The 18457-nt window shown below is 35.4% G+C and overlaps 2 protein-coding genes across 2 annotated transcripts in view; one reads left to right on the forward strand and one right to left on the reverse strand.

Annotated features, from left to right (window-relative positions):
* Positions 1-7232: 7232 nt before the first annotated feature.
* Positions 7233-14337, reverse strand: LOC107285304 (vomeronasal type-2 receptor 26-like). Its single transcript, XM_015813481.1, has 5 exons — positions 14059-14337; positions 12634-13491; positions 11479-11706; positions 9231-9357; positions 7233-8134 (listed from the first exon to the last, which is right to left on the reverse strand). The coding sequence occupies exons 1-5, from the start codon at positions 14335-14337 to the stop codon at positions 7233-7235; spliced, it is 2394 nt and encodes a 797-aa protein (XP_015668967.1).
* A 562-nt stretch (positions 14338-14899) lies between these two features.
* The window catches only part of LOC114922391 (vomeronasal type-2 receptor 26-like), a 19802-nt gene continuing 16244 nt past the window's right edge, over positions 14900-18457 (forward strand). Inside the window, exon 1 of the mRNA XM_029283638.1 lies at positions 14900-14960. Within this exon, the coding sequence (XP_029139471.1) occupies positions 14900-14960 (61 nt within the window). The remainder of the gene's footprint in view (positions 14961-18457) is intronic.

Genomic DNA, 18457 nt, shown 5'->3' on the forward strand with positions numbered 1-18457 from the left:
CATTTCATTTGGAACCATCTGGTACAAGGATAGAAATATATTTTTCTCTCCGTGTACTAGAGAAAATTCTCCATAGGCCAGCTGAAAGGCAATATACACCAAATAATCAGAACAATTACATAAGAATATGAAATGGGTTTCATATTCATCATAGGTAAGTCAGAAAGTCAGAACTGAAATGTTGGTGGAAATTATGCAGTCAGTTAATAATAATAATAATAATAATAATAATAATAATAATAATAATAATAATAATAATAATAATAATAATAATAATAATAATAATAATAATAATAGTAAAGTTGGAAGGGACCTTGAAGGTCATCTAGTCCAACCCCCTGCTCAGGCAGGAAACCCTTCGGACAAATGGCTGTCCAGTCTCTTCTTAAAAACTTCCAGTGTTGGAGCATTCACTGCTTCTGGAGGCAGGTTGTTCCACTGGTTAATTGTTCTCACTGTCAGGAAGTTTCTCCTTAGTTCTAGATTGCTTCTCTCCTTGATTAGTTTCCACCCGTTGCTTCTTGTCCTGCCTCCAGGCGCTTTGGAAAATAGCTTGACTCCCTCTTCTTTATGGCAACCCCTGAGATATTGGAACACTGCTATCATGTCCCCCCTCGTCCTTCTCTTTATTAAACTAGACATACCCAATTCCAGCAGCCGTTCCTTATATGCTTTAGCCTCCAGTCCCCTAATCATCTTTGTTGCTCTTCTCTGTACTCTTTCTAAAGTTTCAACATCTTTTTTACATCGTGGTGACCAAAACTGGATGCAGTATTCCAAGTGTGGCCTTACCAAGGCATTGTAAAGTGGTATTAACACTTCACGTGATCTTGATTCTATCCCTCTGTTAATGCAGCCTAGCACTGGGTTGGCCTTTTTGGCAGCTGCAGCACACTGCTGGCTCTGCAGCTGCCAAAAAGGCCAACACAGTGCTAGGCTGCATTAACAGAGGGATAGAATCAAGATCACATGAAGTGTTAATACCACTTTATATGAACTGGTTAATACCAGTTCATATAGGTAGAGTATTATATCAGTTAAAAGGGTTGTCTATGTGTTTCTGAGCCCATTTTTAACTGAATATGAAAACATTTAAACACAAGCACAAGACTGAAAGCAAGGCATTTATGATCTACAAAAATGTTTTAGTTTGATTACCTGAAGGGAGTCAAGTAGCATGTAGGAAAGAGAATATTTTTTGTAGTGGCCCAACCTCTTTGAAACTCAATGTCAACAGGAGTTTGGTACAACTACAAAGACTCCGTAGTTTCTAAATATTTAAGTCAACTCTGGAAAGTGGCCTAAAGGTGCTTTGACAATGGAAGAAATTAAAGAAATTGGGTTTTCTAAGGAGCCATCTAAAGGGTTTACCTGTGGAATCTTGTAGTTGGCAAGAACTGTGGCCATGATGAATGAGGTCTCTGTCATACGTCCCCCAATGGCAGCAATAAATGTTTTCTTTAAATCACAGGTAAAGTTGGGAACAAACCTCTGCTGTGTAGAAAGTAAACTCAGCATTGCCTTATAGGTTATCCTCGCAGGGAAGTAGTTGTTCACAATGTTGAAACCCAATGTGATGTTTGGTAAGAGATCGGGGTTCCTATTGATCTCCTTGACAGTAAACACCAAAGCAAGGATTTGCTGATACATCTTTGGCAGAGAACTGCAATAAAAACTATCAGTTTAACTGAAGTGTCTCCTATCCTTCTCTTGTACCTGTGTACTCAAAGCTATGAAACTGAATACCATGAAGTTCAAAGGCTTCCATTGAACCAGTCCTACAATTAACTGAGAGTTAGCCACTTCAAGCTACATGTGCTGAAAGTCAGCTGCAATAGTTGGAAGAGGCCCTGAAACCCTTAAATAACCACACTCATGATGAAAAACATGTTATCTCCTGCCATAATTTATCTTGGGAAAGAAACATTTTATAGCTCATATGCAGGAAAGGTGCTTTGAATCTAAATTAAATAAATTAAATAAATAATTTCTAAAGGCTACCCTTCCTATCTAATATGTAGCCTTATTAATGAATTTCCTTTCCCATCAATTATGGTACAATCAATCGCAAGTGTTTTGCATATAATACAGAACAGGAACAGAAGGAGCAACATTGCTAGCATCTACATTCTATTGTTGACAACACCAGCCAGAGCATAGAAAAACTGAAATAATGCAAGACCTGAAGTTGTGGAGAGACTTGGCCCATAGAATTACAAGAGTGAATACTCAAATATCATATTATCCATTCAAGGGGCTGCCACATACAAGAGAGAATCAAGCTATTCTCCAAAGCACCTGAAATCAGGACAAGAATGAATGCATGGAAACTAATCAAGGAGAGAACCAAACTAGAACTAAGGAGAAATTTCTTGATAGTAGCAACAATTAATCAATGGATGCTCCACAACAATTTACTCCAGAAGTTATTGTGCTTCAACAGTGGAGGTTTTTAAGAAGAGATTGGACAACTATTTGTCTGAAATTGTACAGGGATAGAACTTGAAGGTCCCTTTCCATTCTCTTATTCTGTTATCATCATCATCATTGCTGAAAATTCCCATCCAAGGAAACATAGAGTTTCCCATGGATAAAATTTTCCTAGGGCCTTTAAGACAGTTACCACAGTATTGAAATGTTTTCTCAAACAGATTCCCTTTTTTTTCAATGTGAAATTTCAGTCTGTGTGTTTGGTTTGTTTATAATTCCACCTTCTTTCAATTCTTTAATGCCCTTTGAACTAATACCATTGGGGGAAGGGGTTTGTATTTCAGAAGCTGTGATCTTTATTTCTTTTTGGAAGAGAAAAGTGAGATGCTTTTCCTCGTTGTCTTTAACCTAAATAAGGTTTTGCACGGGTTACCATATCTTAGAGTTAATAAAGTTTCATTGTATTTACTTTCCCTTCATGCTCTCCAAATGGTAAAGAGCATAACTGTTTGTGTTTTACTCCTATCAATGGTAATACCAGAATATTATATGAGGATTAGAATAGAAAGGCTTCAAATGACATTTCTGTATACACTATTCAAGAAATGATACTTTAAAAATAGCTAGAAGCATTGCTATTATTAGCCTAACTTTCTGAAAATTACTATGGTTTTGAATCATGAAGTGAACATCAGAAGAATTGTATATGGATTTGATGCAGTGTATGAAGGCACACAGAGTTTTCAATTTAGTAGCCATCTTCTTACACTTCAAAAGAGAGAAAACTAATTAACAGCAAATTCCCAATGACATTATAGGTATGAAAATTTTCAAAGATTTATCATTATAATCCTGCTGCTTAACTTTTTCCCCCTTAATTATTTTGCACTTACTAGTGTGATGAGGGGAAAAAATAGAATTCCTTACATCACTTCATTGATCAATGTCTGAGCAGGATCTTCTGTGAAGGAAGGGCTGTTGTGAAAAAAGAAGGCTTGAGAGACAATTGCCCCAAAGATAACATTTCCTGGCTGAGCAAAGTGATGGGGTATAGGAAGTGGGTCATCAGGTATGCTACAATTGATAGCATATGTATTGCATACAATACAGAACAGGAACACAAGAAGCGTCATTGCTATAAACCCCATCCAATTGTTGACAATTTCCATCCAGAGAAAGATAGATGTCCCTATGCAGAAAAATATCCTATCGTGACACCATGAAAATAAAATGCATTTTTTCATTATCCTTACATACTGTATACAGTCTCTAAGTACTACAGTACTATAATATTTTCTTCAAACAGATTTCAGTTTTGGATTGTCTATTTCTGCTTTTTTAATGCGCTGTGAATTAATGCCACTTTTTTTAAAAAAATAAAATTATAATTGAGAAGCTACCTTCAGATCTTTATTTCTTTCTTTGAAAGCTAAACGTGAGACAATATTTTCATTATGTTTAAATTAGATTAATATAATTCTTCATGGACAACCAGGTCTTAAAGTCAATAAAGCTTCCATTTATTCAGGTTTCTTCCATGATCTCTCAACATGGTAAACATAAACTCCTTTATCTAAAAGTGAGCTGAGCAATCAGTGCACAGGGAGAAGAATTCTCAGTGTCTTACAAAGTACATCCTCCCATTTATGAACATTAGAAGAAGAAATAAGAAGAGGGGCAGGGAAAAAAGAGAAAAAATTACAGAAACTATTGAGAATGAAAGAGAGATAAAACAGCTTAGAATATGAAATGAGAATTAGAATAGAAATGCTTCAAATGATAGCTCTCTACACCCTTATCAACAAATTATATTCTGAAGATAGGTAAAAGCACTTGGTCAACTTTCTGAAAATTGAGTTCAGTAAGGAACCTATAATTTGGACCACTGGGGGAATAATCAAGTCCTCTCCAATTCTCAATATTTTGCACATCTCTCCTGAGAAAAGGGCTCGAAATGTGCATTTAGAATTAGAATACAATACAGATAGAAGGGACATTGGAGAACCTATACCATTTCAGATAAGTGACTATCTAGTCTCTTCTTTAAAACCTCCAGTAATGGAGCACCCAGTAATTTGTTTTGATTTTTTTTATATACCATGAAAGTGCCATAAGCCTTTTTTTAATCAAATTTCCTGACAGATAAACGACTCAAACTTCATATACAATAAATCGATAGCAGTGATTAAAACTGAAAAGTATACTAGGTAAAATATTAATTTTCATAAATACATCAACCAACCCTAGATTGCCCATCAGAATCAAAGAAATCTTTTGGTAATTTGTTTTGAGTGATTTTAATATTTATCTGAGAAGTTCTACCCAATTGTGGGTGATCACTGCATTCCAATCCCCCATCAAACACCACTTTTCATAAGAAAATCTGTCAATTTTTATAGATGGTTTATAAAACACTACTTTATCCTCAGTTGGGGCATAATTTTGAAGTGTCAAAGTATTAGTTCCATTTAAAATAATTTCAATTCCAGCCAACCTATGAAGCTCATCATCAATGGACCAACCTCTTGTGAGAGGGGCTGTTGTCATTTCCCTGGCTTTGGAGTTTGCATTCAGGGAAGCTCTGTTCAGCACTGTGGCTTGGGGGTCTTTCTCCTCTCCTGTGCTTTTAAATGAGAGTTCTTCACCATGTGCCCTGATTTGACACAGAAAAAACAGAGGGCCAAAGCAAGGATGTCTTGATAGGACTTAGGCACAGAACTGCAAAAATCCCCCAACAACCTATCAATTTAAATAAATAACATAACAGTATCTACCAGGTTTCTTCAATTCTTGTGTACTAAAAGCTATAAAGCAGTACACCATGAAATTCAAAGAAGACCATAGAACCAGTTCTATTGTTCTGTAAGAGGCAGACACCTCAGGCTGCAGATGATCAAGGGCAGCAGGAAGAGGTGGAAGAAACACTGAAATGTCCTTCACACTTAATTGGCTTAACTTCTTCAAAGGGGTTGCTAAGTCTTGTCCCATTGCTAGTTACAAAGAGAGAGCTCAATGACAGTTCAGATGACTGTTTGAAGGGACTGAAAGAAAGCAACACTTGTTCCTGCCTTGACAAGCGTTGGATAAAAACAGTTATGACTCATTGACAGAAAGGTTATTTTGCATCTATTTCCAAAGATTATTCTTTTACGTAATATGTGGCCTTGTTATTAAGTCTCCTTTCCCTATCTCAGACAAGCTTAAGTGCTTTGACTTTTGATGCCATGAAAGTGCCATGACCCAGTTTTTCATCAAATTTCCTAAGAAATATAAAAGTTGCATTTCAGGCAGAATAAATAGGTAGTAATGATAAAAATGAACATTGTACTAAGCAAACCATTCATTTTTATTATAGCAATTCTTCCCAGCAATACCACATGTAGTTTCTTCCATCTTAACATATCTGTAATTTCATTCCATGTTTTAACATTGATATTTTGAAATAATATGCAATTCAAATTCTGTTGTAGGCCCAGTGCACTTCAACATCTTCATAAATGATCTAGATGAGAGGATAGAAGAGAAACTCATCAAATCTGCAGAAAACACCAAGATGGGGTAATAGCTAATAGTTGATAGATTCAAGATTCAGAAAGACAATGACACAGATGAACACTGGTTGCAACTCCAAGGTTACAAAATTAAGTTTATACATTTAATCAAGAGAAACCAAATCCATAAATATGACAAAGCAAATAAATATTGGGATCAGATGTATCCTAATACAGAAGAATTTTAAAATAAATATGAAACTGAAAATAAAAGTTTTCCTTTTAATTTTGATGTCAAAGAGATTAAAAATTGAACTTTGTTATTATATATTGCCCTGTTTGAAAGTAAACAAAGCACATTCCAATAAAAGTTTGTCTTTTTTCTCTAATTTAATGCCAATTTAAATATATTTGAAATAGATTTTTAATACATGCTTATTTTGAACAGCAAAGCATATTTTGATTTTAAGCAGATTTTTAGTTCATAGAAATTTTAAACCTCAAAGCATAATCCCAAAATTTGGTTAGTCATTTTTCCCAGGTAGGCATCAAACATCTTTTCCAGTAAGAAGCCTATAACACAGCGCTTACAATATGCAAAAGTAGTTGAGACTACTTTGAAGCAACATATGATTTAGTTAAAATTAATATCTGTGCTTGGACTGAGAATTTATTTCAAAAATTGAATATTATATGGCAAAAAGGGCATGGATATGCAGCCCAAGAAGGAACGAGGCCCATAAACTATCCCATTAATGAATCACTATGAAAAGCATATAAAACTTCAATGCATTCCAAATTAAACTTTTCCTTTAATATCCAATAGGACAGAGGTCACCAACCTTTTGGGCACCATTATGTGGAGAGAGATTTTTAGGGGGTGTGATTTTATGTGCTGCCTGCATCTTGCAGATGGGGCTTTGCTTGTTTGTGCAGCCCAGTTGCTAGCATACCATGGCCCGGTACTGGTCCACAGCCTGGGGCTTGGGGACCCCTGCAATAGGACCATTCACAACCTTGTAAAATTCCACATTTGTATATGGCAACTCTTTCAGAATTGGACATATATGGACATATGTTAATCAAAATTTAATCATCATTCACATCAAATTGGATAGGACACATCCATTCTTTGATCTTGAAACAGATCTACTTTTAAAAACTTCTTTTCTTCATATCAAGTTTTGTATATGAATGAAGTTAAATCCTTCCAAATTCCTGCAAGATAAATTAATATACAAAAAATCCCCAGAAAAGAATACTTTACAAATAATATAAACATGTTTCATTAATCTGAATATAAAAAGCCAGTTATGTTTTTTTCCTTATTAAATGTTCCTTCTTGTTCATCTCAGGTCTCAGTAAAATGATATAGCATTTGGGGGAAAATATACACCCCAGTAAACCAGCACTGGAGGATAAGATAGAAAAGATCTCCACAGCTACCATGTATTTCCCTTTGGTGCTCAGGTACGTTGGAACAAATGACAACCAAACGCTGCAAAAGACCAACATGCTGAAAGTTATGAACTTAGCCTCGTTAAAACTGCTGGGCAGCTTCCTGGCTTGGAAAGCAGTGTTAAAGCTGACACTAGCCAGGAAGCCCATGTAACCCAGGACACAGTAAAACATAATCACTGAGCCCTCATTGCATTCCATTATGATTTCTCCCTTCAATGAGTGCAGGTCTGTATCTGGGAAAGGGGGAGAGGTACTCAGCCAAACACTGCAAATTCCCATCTGGATGAAGGAACCCAAAAGGACAATAGAATTAGCCAATCCTTTCCCTACCCACTTCCTCATTTTGGATCCTGGTTTGGTTGCCACAAATGCCATAATCACAGTCATGGTTTTTGCCAATACAGACGAAAGGGCCACTGAGAAGATAATACCAAAAGTCATTTGCCGGAGAAGACAGGTCATCTTTTCAGGGCGTCCTATGAAGAGGAAGGAGCAGAAGAAGCAGAGAAGAAGGGAGAGGAGGAGGACACAAGTGAGGCTCCAATTGTTGGCTTTGACAATTGGAGTCTCTTGATGCATCCAAAAGATTCCAAGCACGAAGATTGTAATCAAAGAGAAAAAAATAGCCATTGTAATAAAGAGGATTCCTAAAGGTTCATTATAAGAGAGATACGTAAACACTTTGGGGATACATTGATTTTGGATATTGTTGGGATATTCATTTTCTGGACATTTCATGCAGACATCCATATCTGGAAAAAGAAAAAAGAAGATATTTTTCCAATATCTTTTCCAAACTTTCTATCAGTACAGAATATACAGAGTAGAATTGATGTTGATACAAGCTACCTATTTTGTAAAGAAAGGATAGCAATTATTTTTTTTAATGCAAAAACATACATCAGTCTCATAACATATAGTTAAGCCTGAGGTCCTTCATTATGCATAGAGGGTGTTGTTTGAAAATCAAAATCAAATAAAACTGTTTCCTGTCCCCTCTGTTCATTTGTAAAATGAGGAGATTACTATTGACTCTTAAGTGCCATTCCAGTTTGGACTAGCAATATTTGCAGCTTCAGAGACAACTACATTTGTAGAAATACTTTGTACTAATAGATAACTTTGATATGGTATTTTAAGTAATGGATTGAATAAAAAATTGGAGAACCCTATTTTATCTAAACTATGGAAATCAATCAGAATATCCCAATTAAAAATTTTAAGGGATCATAGACTATTTTTATTAGATAAAACTGTATTTTTACTGGAAAAGAGTAAATTCTCATATTATTGCAGATGTAAAGAGAATAATGCTTCATTGCATTATATTTTTTCACATCTTAAGTGTTAATTTGTGCTTTGTATTAAGTTGACTATGAGATAAAATTTAATATTTTTAGTTGTACATATTTTTGAATTACAAAACCGTTAAATGGAAAATAATAGCTGAACAAATCAATCCCACATGCTTTTCTTTTTGCTCAGAGACTAATCCTTCAACAATGGAAGGGTAAATGCATGTTCATTTAAAACTGATGTTGCCTTGGCCTATGAATGAATTCCACTAAAATTCATGTATGCACTACTGATTACACTACAATATGTCATCATAAAAAAAACTTTTGTTTAAAATTTTAATTTCATACATTAATGCCTAAGAAGTAGATAAATGAGAGAAAAAGATAGAGGGAGAAAGAGCAAGAGAATAGAGAATATTATGAGGGGAAATCTTTTTTCTTGTCTTGCATTGTTTTTGCTGTTGTTCATATAGTTCTCCTTAAATAAATCTGGACATTGGACTTGATTTTTGCTGGCCAGTTAGCCAAAGTCCTCACATCTTTTGCCTACCTATTTCATTAGAGATCTGCCCTTCTGAACATGGCACACAATCATAGCAACAAAATTTCTCTCCTTCCTTCTTCTTTCTGCTGGAGCCTGGATAGCAGTGGTCATTGCACACAGAAATAGGAAGCCCCTAAAAAGGTGTGAGAGAATCAGAGGATAAAATACCTGCATTAATACAGCTTTTTCAAAAAGGAAACCCACAACCAGGATAAAGAAGCAGAAGAAAATGAAAATGAGGAAACTTGAGTAAATGAGAAGGATTTGCTTTGACTTCTTTGGATGTTCTAACAGAGGGCCTGAATGGCAGAAAGTTATATTTTCATAGGATCTGGCAGGTGTTTGGATTAGTCCTAATGGATTCATTAGATAATATTTTTTCTGAACGTGAGCAAATGCAATCCAGGTTCTTTTGTACCCAGAATGTTTAAAAATAGAATGTGGTACTACAGGTAGGTCCCGACTTACAACCAATTCTGGGATGCAGAATTTCAGTCATAAGATGTGCAGCTGGAAGTTAGGCCACTATGTGAAAATTTCAATTTTGCAATCATTTTTAAACTGGATGTAAACTAAATCACTATTGTTAATTCAAGCACATGTTCATTAAAAAAAAAATTCTGCCAAATGGGCAGTGTTTGCTGGAAACTAAGTCTGCAAATCATGATCATATGACCAAGGGACACTCCAGCTGTTCATAAATCTGAGCCAGTTGCCATGTGCCTGAAATGTGATCATGTGACAACAATGGAGGCAGCAGTCTCAACTTTGAAGACAGATAATAAATAGCTATTTTTCATTCAATAGTAAATTTTGAAGATTGTTAAATGATCCATTGTAAGTCTAGTACTATGTGTAGTTTCATTGGCAATCCATGTATTCCAAGCATAATTGGAAGCATTTGCCATAAACCTGCCATGGAATCATTAATGCTCAATGCTATATAAAAAATGTTCTGGCTCATCACCTTGAAAATCTCTAAAAGCGACTCTTCCTCATAATGGCTACTGAATGGTAAGGTAATTTTTCTCTCTTATTGACAATCTTCTGATTTTGCTGTCAAAGCTGATTCTTTGGCTGTGTTGCACCCTGGATATGAATGGGAGCACATAGGAATGACTTATGGCATCTTTCAGACAATCATGGACCCAGGTGGGAAGAGGAATCTTGAAGATTGCATTTCCCTGTGGGCATGATTGGAAAATCACCAGTCATCCATCTTTCCTCTCGGTAGTTCACTTTCTTAAGCTTGTCTGGGTTTGAACTTCATTTTTTTAAATTTCTGTTTTTCTTTGCTTCTTATTTCTAAAATTTGACTGGCTGGTTGAATGCTAATTTATTTTAATCCCCTGCTTGGACTCTTTTTTTTTTTTTTGTCTCTCTCCTTTGATCTATTTTCTTGTTTTGAATAACTTTTGTTTTTCCTTAAGGAAATCACGGTGTATTCCTGAGTAGTGAACGTGCTTTCACTTGATTTGTATTTTTAGTGGATTAAAGGGATTTTGTATTTTATTAATTTGCAAAAAAATTTAGCTTACTTTTTTAATCTTTGTTTTAATTGTGGATTAAAATATCCAAAAAATATCTTCCCTGATTTTCTGTTTACTTTCTTATTCTGTGGGATGTTACTTCAACATTTCTTGTTTCCTGTCTTTGAAGAATTCTCTTATTTACCATTACTAAGTTACACTGAGCAACAATTATCAGATTATAAACAAGGTAATGTGGCTGGCATCTGAAAAAAGATCGTTTGGTAACATATGATCCCTAGTTGAAAGTGATGAAGTGATAATGGCTGCAGAAAATATTCAGATACAAGTAACTGTAGATAAATCAGATTCACAAAAGGAATGTGATCTGAAAGTAGCAGAAAGAAACATGTACCTTAAAGATTTAGAACAGACTCAATTGCACATGCCTCTCTAAAATTCAAGCCTGCCATCTTTTACAACAGTAGAAAACTGAATGGATGTGATAAATTGGTTTTCCTTAAGAAGTTTGAAAAAGATTGGGGAACTGATTTATCACAGTTAACTAGAAAACCATTTTCATCTGGACTTTTTTAGGAATACAGACCGACTTTGTAGATTGGACTTATTATATTTAATCAGGAAATAATTGATAAGAGATGGCATTAAGAAACAAATGTGAATATTTGATCCAGATCAAACTTTTTAAAAAAAGCTCCAAAAGACAGAAAAGTCATTTTCTTCAATTACTGCCATGTATTTGAAAATCTGCAGTTTCTTCTCACCTGGTTAAAGCTTCTGTGCCATACAATTTGATTGTCATTAAGAGTTAATTCTCTGCCTGGTGAAGCCCAAGGTTCCAATGTTCCAACTTTGATTCGAGAAAAGGAATTATTGTGAAAAGTAATCCAATTTACAAAATCAAAACCCATAATCAGTTCTTTCTTTTCATCAAATGTAATAGTGTCTCCCATACTGTTGTTGAATACGATGCTTTTCAAGAAAGAATGAAACTATATTTTTTTAAAAAAATAAAAGAAATTAAAAGCAAGACTTTGAAATCACAATCACATAAAAGTATATTAAAGTGAACTATCCTGCTTTGAAAAATGCAAATGAGGATTATGGATGTCTTTGACTGTTTGGACAGCTCTCTGAAGTTTTTTTGGCAAGATGTCCAGAATTGGTTTGCCCTTGCATCCTTTCTATTCTAAGAGAGAATGACTGGTCTAAGGTCACCAGTTGACCTTAGATTGGCCAAATTAAAAAACCTGCAGTTTTTTGGTTGCATAGAATCTGAATGCACTCCACAATGAATAATCAAATAGTGCTTCTCAAATACCATTACAAAGTTACCAGTCCTTATTCACATAGATGGATCATCTACATATAATAACCTAAACCAAACTTTAGAACTTTAGAATCTGAACTTTAGAAAGCATGGTTTTATCTTTACTACATTCTGAACCTCCAAATAAGAAAATAAAGCTTAATATATTATTCTTTCCCACTTCCCACTTTCCCAACATTACTTCACTGTTTGGTATGTTTTCTATGAAATTCAAAACAAATTAATGTGTAAAACTACAGCTGTTGGGAAAAAAACAATGACCATCTCTGGAAAAAAGACTATACATTTTGTAGAATAGAAGAACACTTCCCCCCTAAAGCAATTATAACCTTTTAAATTAGTAGTTATATTGTTTCCCAATTTGGAAACAAATATCCCTGCAATACAACTAACTATTAATGTAAAAGCTTTTATTTTCTGCAAAATGAAGTGTTTTTTTATTTAACAGAATTCATTGGTATAACAGTGCTGTGTAACATCATTGCCAGTAGCATCACTACATGGTGCAATTAAACAAACAATTTTTGTGTGTTAGAAAAAATAAAAATAAAATAAAATAAAATAAATATAATAAAATAAAATAAAATACCTGCCATGGTTTTAAATTCTGAAATATTAATCGTTCTGTTCCTGTTGCATTTCTCCATCTGGATCTGGACTTGAGTAAGGCATGCAAAGAATGTACCATAACATGGACTGCATTATAAATGTTGTAACTGTGACCGCTCATGCTCATTTCAAATAATATACTCGGCACATTCTCTAACTTCTCATCCCCAGTGCATAATAGGTTGCTATTTTCATTTATACTGGAAATGTGTAATGGACAGTCAAATGCCTGTTCCCAAAAATTCTGAATGAAATTGTCTTCTTGTGCCCAAGATGGCCTTACAGTCTGAAGAAATTCTTGGAATCCAGGTGGCTCTTTTGAGCGAACTGCAAATGAAAGGGTACCATGGAAACTCTGTATATCCCAAAATCTCTGAAGGGACAGTGATTCAAAATTCCAATGGGATGTAACAATCCACACTTTACCCAAAGTTGGCAGTGAAGTAAAAGATGCTACAAAGATGATCACTCTCAGATTTTCCATCGCTGGAGTTAATGCATAGATTAAGCACACACTGACCTTATTTTCCACAAAGAGTTGATCATATCTTATTTCCATTGACAAAAAATGTATATAGTCATCTATATATGCCTTCGGTGGTGTTCTAAGTATAAAAGCATAACAAATGCTGTTTTGAGAAAGCAACGGTTCAATTTTCTGCAAAAACACGTCCCCGTAGTCATCATCCATGGCCATTACCCCAATCCAATTCCATCCAAAATGCTGAAGTAATCGAATAACCCCAGTGAATTGATGCATTTCATTCGGAACCATCTGGTACAAGGATGAATATATATTTTTCTCACCATGTACTAGAGAAAATTCTCCATAGGCAAGCTGAAAGGAAATATATACCAAATAATCAGAACAATTATATAAGAATATGAAATGGGATTCATTTTCATTATAGCTAAGGAAGAAAGTCAGAACTGAAGTGTTGGTTAAATTATACATTTCAGTTCATATACATGCAATATTATGTCATTTTAAAAAGTTGCCTGTCTGTTTCTGAGCCCATTTTAACTTATTGTAGAAACACTTAAAATATAGCACAAGATTAAAAGCCAGGCATTTATTATTGGCAAAAGTATTCTAGTTTGACTTCCTGAAGTAGCATGAAGGAAAGACAGTATTTTCTATAGTGGACCAACCACATTAAAACTGAATGCCAACAGGAGTTTGCTAATATTCAATATTTGGGGGAAACTACAAAGAGTTCTTAGTTTCTAAATATTTAATCATCCATATAGTTTATTCATATTTATATTAATTGAATGTACAATACAGTGTTCTCCTAGATTTTCCCCTATGAATGTCAACTCTGAAAAGATTTCTAAAGATGCTTTGACAATGGAAGAAATTAAAGAAACTTGGCATTTCTAGGGAGCCATCTCAAGGATCTACCTGTGGAATCTTGTAGTTGGCGAGAATTGTGGCCATAGTCAATGAGGTCTCTGTCATACGTCCTCCAATGGCAGCAATAAATGTTTTCTTTAAATCACAGGTAAAGTTGGGAACAAACTTCTGCTGCGTAGAAAGTAAGCTCAAGGTTGCCTTATAAGTTATCCTTAAAGGGAAGTAGTTGTTCACAATGTGGAAACCCAATGTGATGTTTGGTAGGAGCTCAGGATTCCTATTGATCTCCTTTACAGCAAACACCAAAGCAAGGATGTGCTGATACATTTTTGGCACAGAACTGCAATAAAAACTATCAATTTAATTAAACAACATAATAAGTATCTTCTAAGAACCGTGGTAGCACAGTGGTTAGAATTCACTATTACAAGCTAATTCTGCTGACTGCCAGCAGTTTGATTTTCACTGGTGCAAGCTTGACTCAGCCTTCCATCCTTCTGAGGTGGGTAAAATGAGGACCCAGATTGTTGGGGGCAATATGCTGACTCTGTAAACCACTTAGAGAGGGCTGTAAATGACTGTGAAGCACTATATAAGTCTAAGTGCTATTGCTATTGCTAGACTTCTCTTCTACTTGTGTATTCAGATCTATGGAGACAACATAAAACTCCTGGTTATGAAAGGTGGTCTTCTTCCCCAGAGCCTTGCAGGTCAGAATACAGAATAAGAGTTGGAAGGGACCTTGGAGGTCATCAAGTGATATTGTATGCCATGGAGATCACCAGTAAGTGGCACTCTGAGCAGCAGGGCATTTTTTCTCTCTCTGCAGACAAATAGCTGATTTTGCTGCCAAAGCCAGTTCCCCAGATTTGAACAAGAACTCCTAGGAATGACCAGTGATTACCCTTTGATAACTGTGTACTTGCCTGAGAAGATAAATCTAGAGGATTGTGAGTCTCATTAAACACTCATTAAAAACAGCCAGTCAGGTCTCCAACTTTTCTATTCGCGGTTTGTATTTTTAGGTGTAGCTTTGTTTTTAACATCACCTTTTGAAGTTTAATGGTTAATACCCTGGCTGAATGCTGATTTGCTCTGTATTCCTTTGCTTGATTGCAAATGTAAACTTTTATTGTTTTACTCCAGATTTTTACAACACTTTCTCTTTACTGGAAAGAAATCAGTGACATGAGGGATTTTTTTTCTTTGCAGTGATAGTGACTTGATCTGCTTTATACTGGATTTTTACTCTATGGAGTTTCCATTTTGTTAGCCTTTCTAAAAGAATTCCATTGGTTTGTTTTATTTTTATATATATTCTTGCTTTTTTATTTTAAAATGGTTGGAACTTTCCCTTTTTTCCCCTATTCCTGTTGTGAAAATTATTATTGAATATCTATTCTCTCTGTCCTTGAACACTCTGCTGCAAAAGCTTGGATATAAGATACACTTGGACTACAGTAAAATCAAAGCAATGATAAATGAAGGATTTTGAATATTTTACATTATATATTCTCTACAATTCTCTACATATAAAAAAGAAATAGGACACAGAGATATAAAAAAGAAATAGGACACAGATGTTTTAAATGTTAAAGCCTTCTTGGAAACTTTTGAAAAAACAATGTTTGCCAACTTACAATTTTTAAATGAAAATTTAGATAAAATATTTGATAAATTCCTAATTATTTCAAAGCATCCTAAACAAGACATCCAGATACAGACAACAATAATTATATTATTATTATTATTATTATTATTATTATTATTATTATTATTATTATTATTATTATTATTATTATTATTATTATTATTATTATTATTATTACAACAACAACAATAACAACAACAATAACAACAACAACAATAATAATGTTGGAAGGGACCTTGGAGATCATCTAGTCCAACCGCCTGCTCAGGCAGGAAACCCTATACCATTTCAGACAAATGGCTATCCAATCTCTTCTTAAAGACTTCCAGTGTTGGAGCATTCAAAACTTCTGGAGGCAAGTTGTTCCACTGATTAATTGTTGTGTCTGTCAGGAAATTTCTCCTTATTTCTAGGTTGCTTCTCTCTTTAGTTAGTTTCTATCCGTTGCTTCATGTCCCGCCCTAAGGTGTTTTGAAGAATAGTTTAACTCCCTCTTCTTTGTGGCAATCCCTGAGATATTGGAACACTGCTATCATGTTACCCCTAGTCCTTCTCTTCATTAACTAGACATACCCAATTCCAGCAACCATTCTTTATATATTTTAAATAACAATATTTTAAATAACAATGCTTTCTTTCTTACAAGCTTTAAATGCATTCCTAATGATTTCACATCATCCCAAAGAAGACATCCAGACATAGGCAACAATAGTTAAATCAATCATACAATTGGGTGGGCTGGAAATTATATAATCAAAGATTTATATATAATAATAAAGTTGGAAGGGACCTTGGAGGTCATCAAGTCCAACCCCCTACTCAGGCAGGTAACCCTATACCATTTCGGACAAATGGCTGTCCAGAGCATTCAATGCTTCTGGAGGCAGGTTGTTCGACTGGTTAATTGTTCTAACTGTCAGGAAGTTTCTTCTTAGTTCTAGGTTGCTTCTCTCCTTGATTAGTTTCCATCCGTTGCTTCTTGTACTGCTTTCAGGCGCCTTGGAAAATAGCTTGACTCCCTCTTCTTTGTGGCAGCCTCTGAGATATTGGAATACTGCTATCATGTCCCCCCTCGTCCTTCTCTTCATTAAACTAGACATACCCAATTCCAGCAGCCTTTCCTTATATGCTTTGGCCTCCAGTCCCCTAATCATCTTTATTGCTCTTCTCTGTACTCTTTCTAGAGTCTCAACATCTTTTTTATATCGTGGTGACCAAAACTGGATGCAGTATTCCAAGTGTGGCCTTACCAAGGCATTGTAAAGTGGTATTAATACTTCACATGATCTTGATTCTATCCCTCTGTTAATGCAGCCCAGCACTGTTTTGGCCCTTTTGGCAGCTGCAGCACACTGCTGGCTCATATTTAAGTGATTGTCCACTAGGACTCCGAGGTCCCTCTCACAGTTACTACTATTGAGCAAGGTACCCCCTATACTATATCTGTACATTTGGTTTTTCTTGCCTAAATGTAGAACCTTACTTTTTTCACCATTGAATTTCATTATGTTAGATAGCGCTCAGTGTTCAAGTCTGTCCAGATCCTCCTGTATCCTAAGCCTGTCTTCTGGAGTGCTGGCTATTCCTGCCAGCTTGGTGTCATCTGCAAATTTGATGATTTCCCCATCTATCCCCTCGTCCAAATCATTGATGAAGATGTTGAAGAGCACTGGGCCCAGAACAGAGCCCTGGGGCACCCCACTACACACTTCCCTCCATGTAGATGCGGTTCCATTGAGGACCACATGCTGAGTACGGCCGGTCAGCCAGCTATGAATCCATCTGGTGGTGATGCTGTTTAACTCACATTTTTCTATCTTATCAAGTAGTAGGTTGTGATCTACTTTGTCAAATGCCTTACTGAAGTCCAAGTAAATTATATCCACAGCATTCCTCTGGTCCATTAATTTTGTCACTTGGTCAAAGAATGCAGTACGATTTGTCTGACATGATCTGTTTTTGACAAGCCCATGTTGGCTTTTAGTAATGACTTTGTTTGCCTGTAGGGCTATTTGCTGATATTCTGACTTAGTTATGTGTCCCTCTTTCCACTTTCTATACTTGTCCTTTTTATCTTTCAATTTATCAGAGAGTTCATTATGCAGTCATGCTGGTTTCTTTTGAGAGCTGTTATTTTTCCTCTTTGTTGGTATTGTGCTAGACTGGGCTTTTATTATCTCACTTTTCAAAATTTCCTAAGCTTCTTGAGTTGTTTTCCCCTGGAGGATTCTCATCCATGGAATCCTTCCCAAGCCCTCTCTACGTTTATTGAAATTAGCTCTCTTGAAGTCCAAGACTCTAGTTTGACTCTGTTCTATTGCTTGTGTTTGCATAATGTTGAATTCCAATACTGCACTCCCCCTCAAGGTTCCTGTGGTTTCAACACTTTCTATCATTTCATCTCTGTTAGTGAGAATTAAGTCCAATATGGCTGATCCTCTAATTACCTTCTCTACTTTTTGGGAGACAAAGTTGTCTGCTAGGTTTGTCAGGAATTTGTTTGATCTTTCACTTGGTGCAGAGTTTGTCTCCAGTTGATGTCAGGGTAATTAAAGTCCCCCATTACTATTGTGATGTGCTTCCTACATACCTTAGTTAACTGACTAGCAAAAAGTTCATCTATTGCCTCTTTTTGGTTGGGTGGCCTATAGTATACACCTATGGCAATGTCATTTTTTTCCCTTTTATATTGACCCAAATACATTCAAGACAGTTTTCATCATTGTTGTGCTCTATTTCTGTAGAGATGTAGTTATTTCTTATATAGAGAGCAACTCCACCTCCTCTTTTATTTTT

Source organism: Protobothrops mucrosquamatus, unplaced genomic scaffold, assembly GCF_001527695.2.
Source record: "Protobothrops mucrosquamatus isolate PMUCROS unplaced genomic scaffold, P.Mucros_1.0 scaffold160, whole genome shotgun sequence".
Taxonomy (NCBI): domain Eukaryota; kingdom Metazoa; phylum Chordata; class Lepidosauria; order Squamata; family Viperidae; genus Protobothrops; species Protobothrops mucrosquamatus.

Coding starts and splice junctions, on each gene's coding strand:
- LOC107285304 (XM_015813481.1), bottom strand. CDS start 14,337: ATGTATCAGCACATCCTTGCTTTGGTGTTTGCTGTAAAGGAGATCAAT. Junction 13,492..14,058: donor CCAACTACAAGATTCCACAG/GTAGATCCTTGA, acceptor ATTTCCTTTCAG/CTTGCCTATGGAGAATTTTC. Junction 11,707..12,633: donor AGAATTTAAAACCATGGCAG/GTATTTTATTTT, acceptor AAAAAAATATAG/TTTCATTCTTTCTTGAAAAG.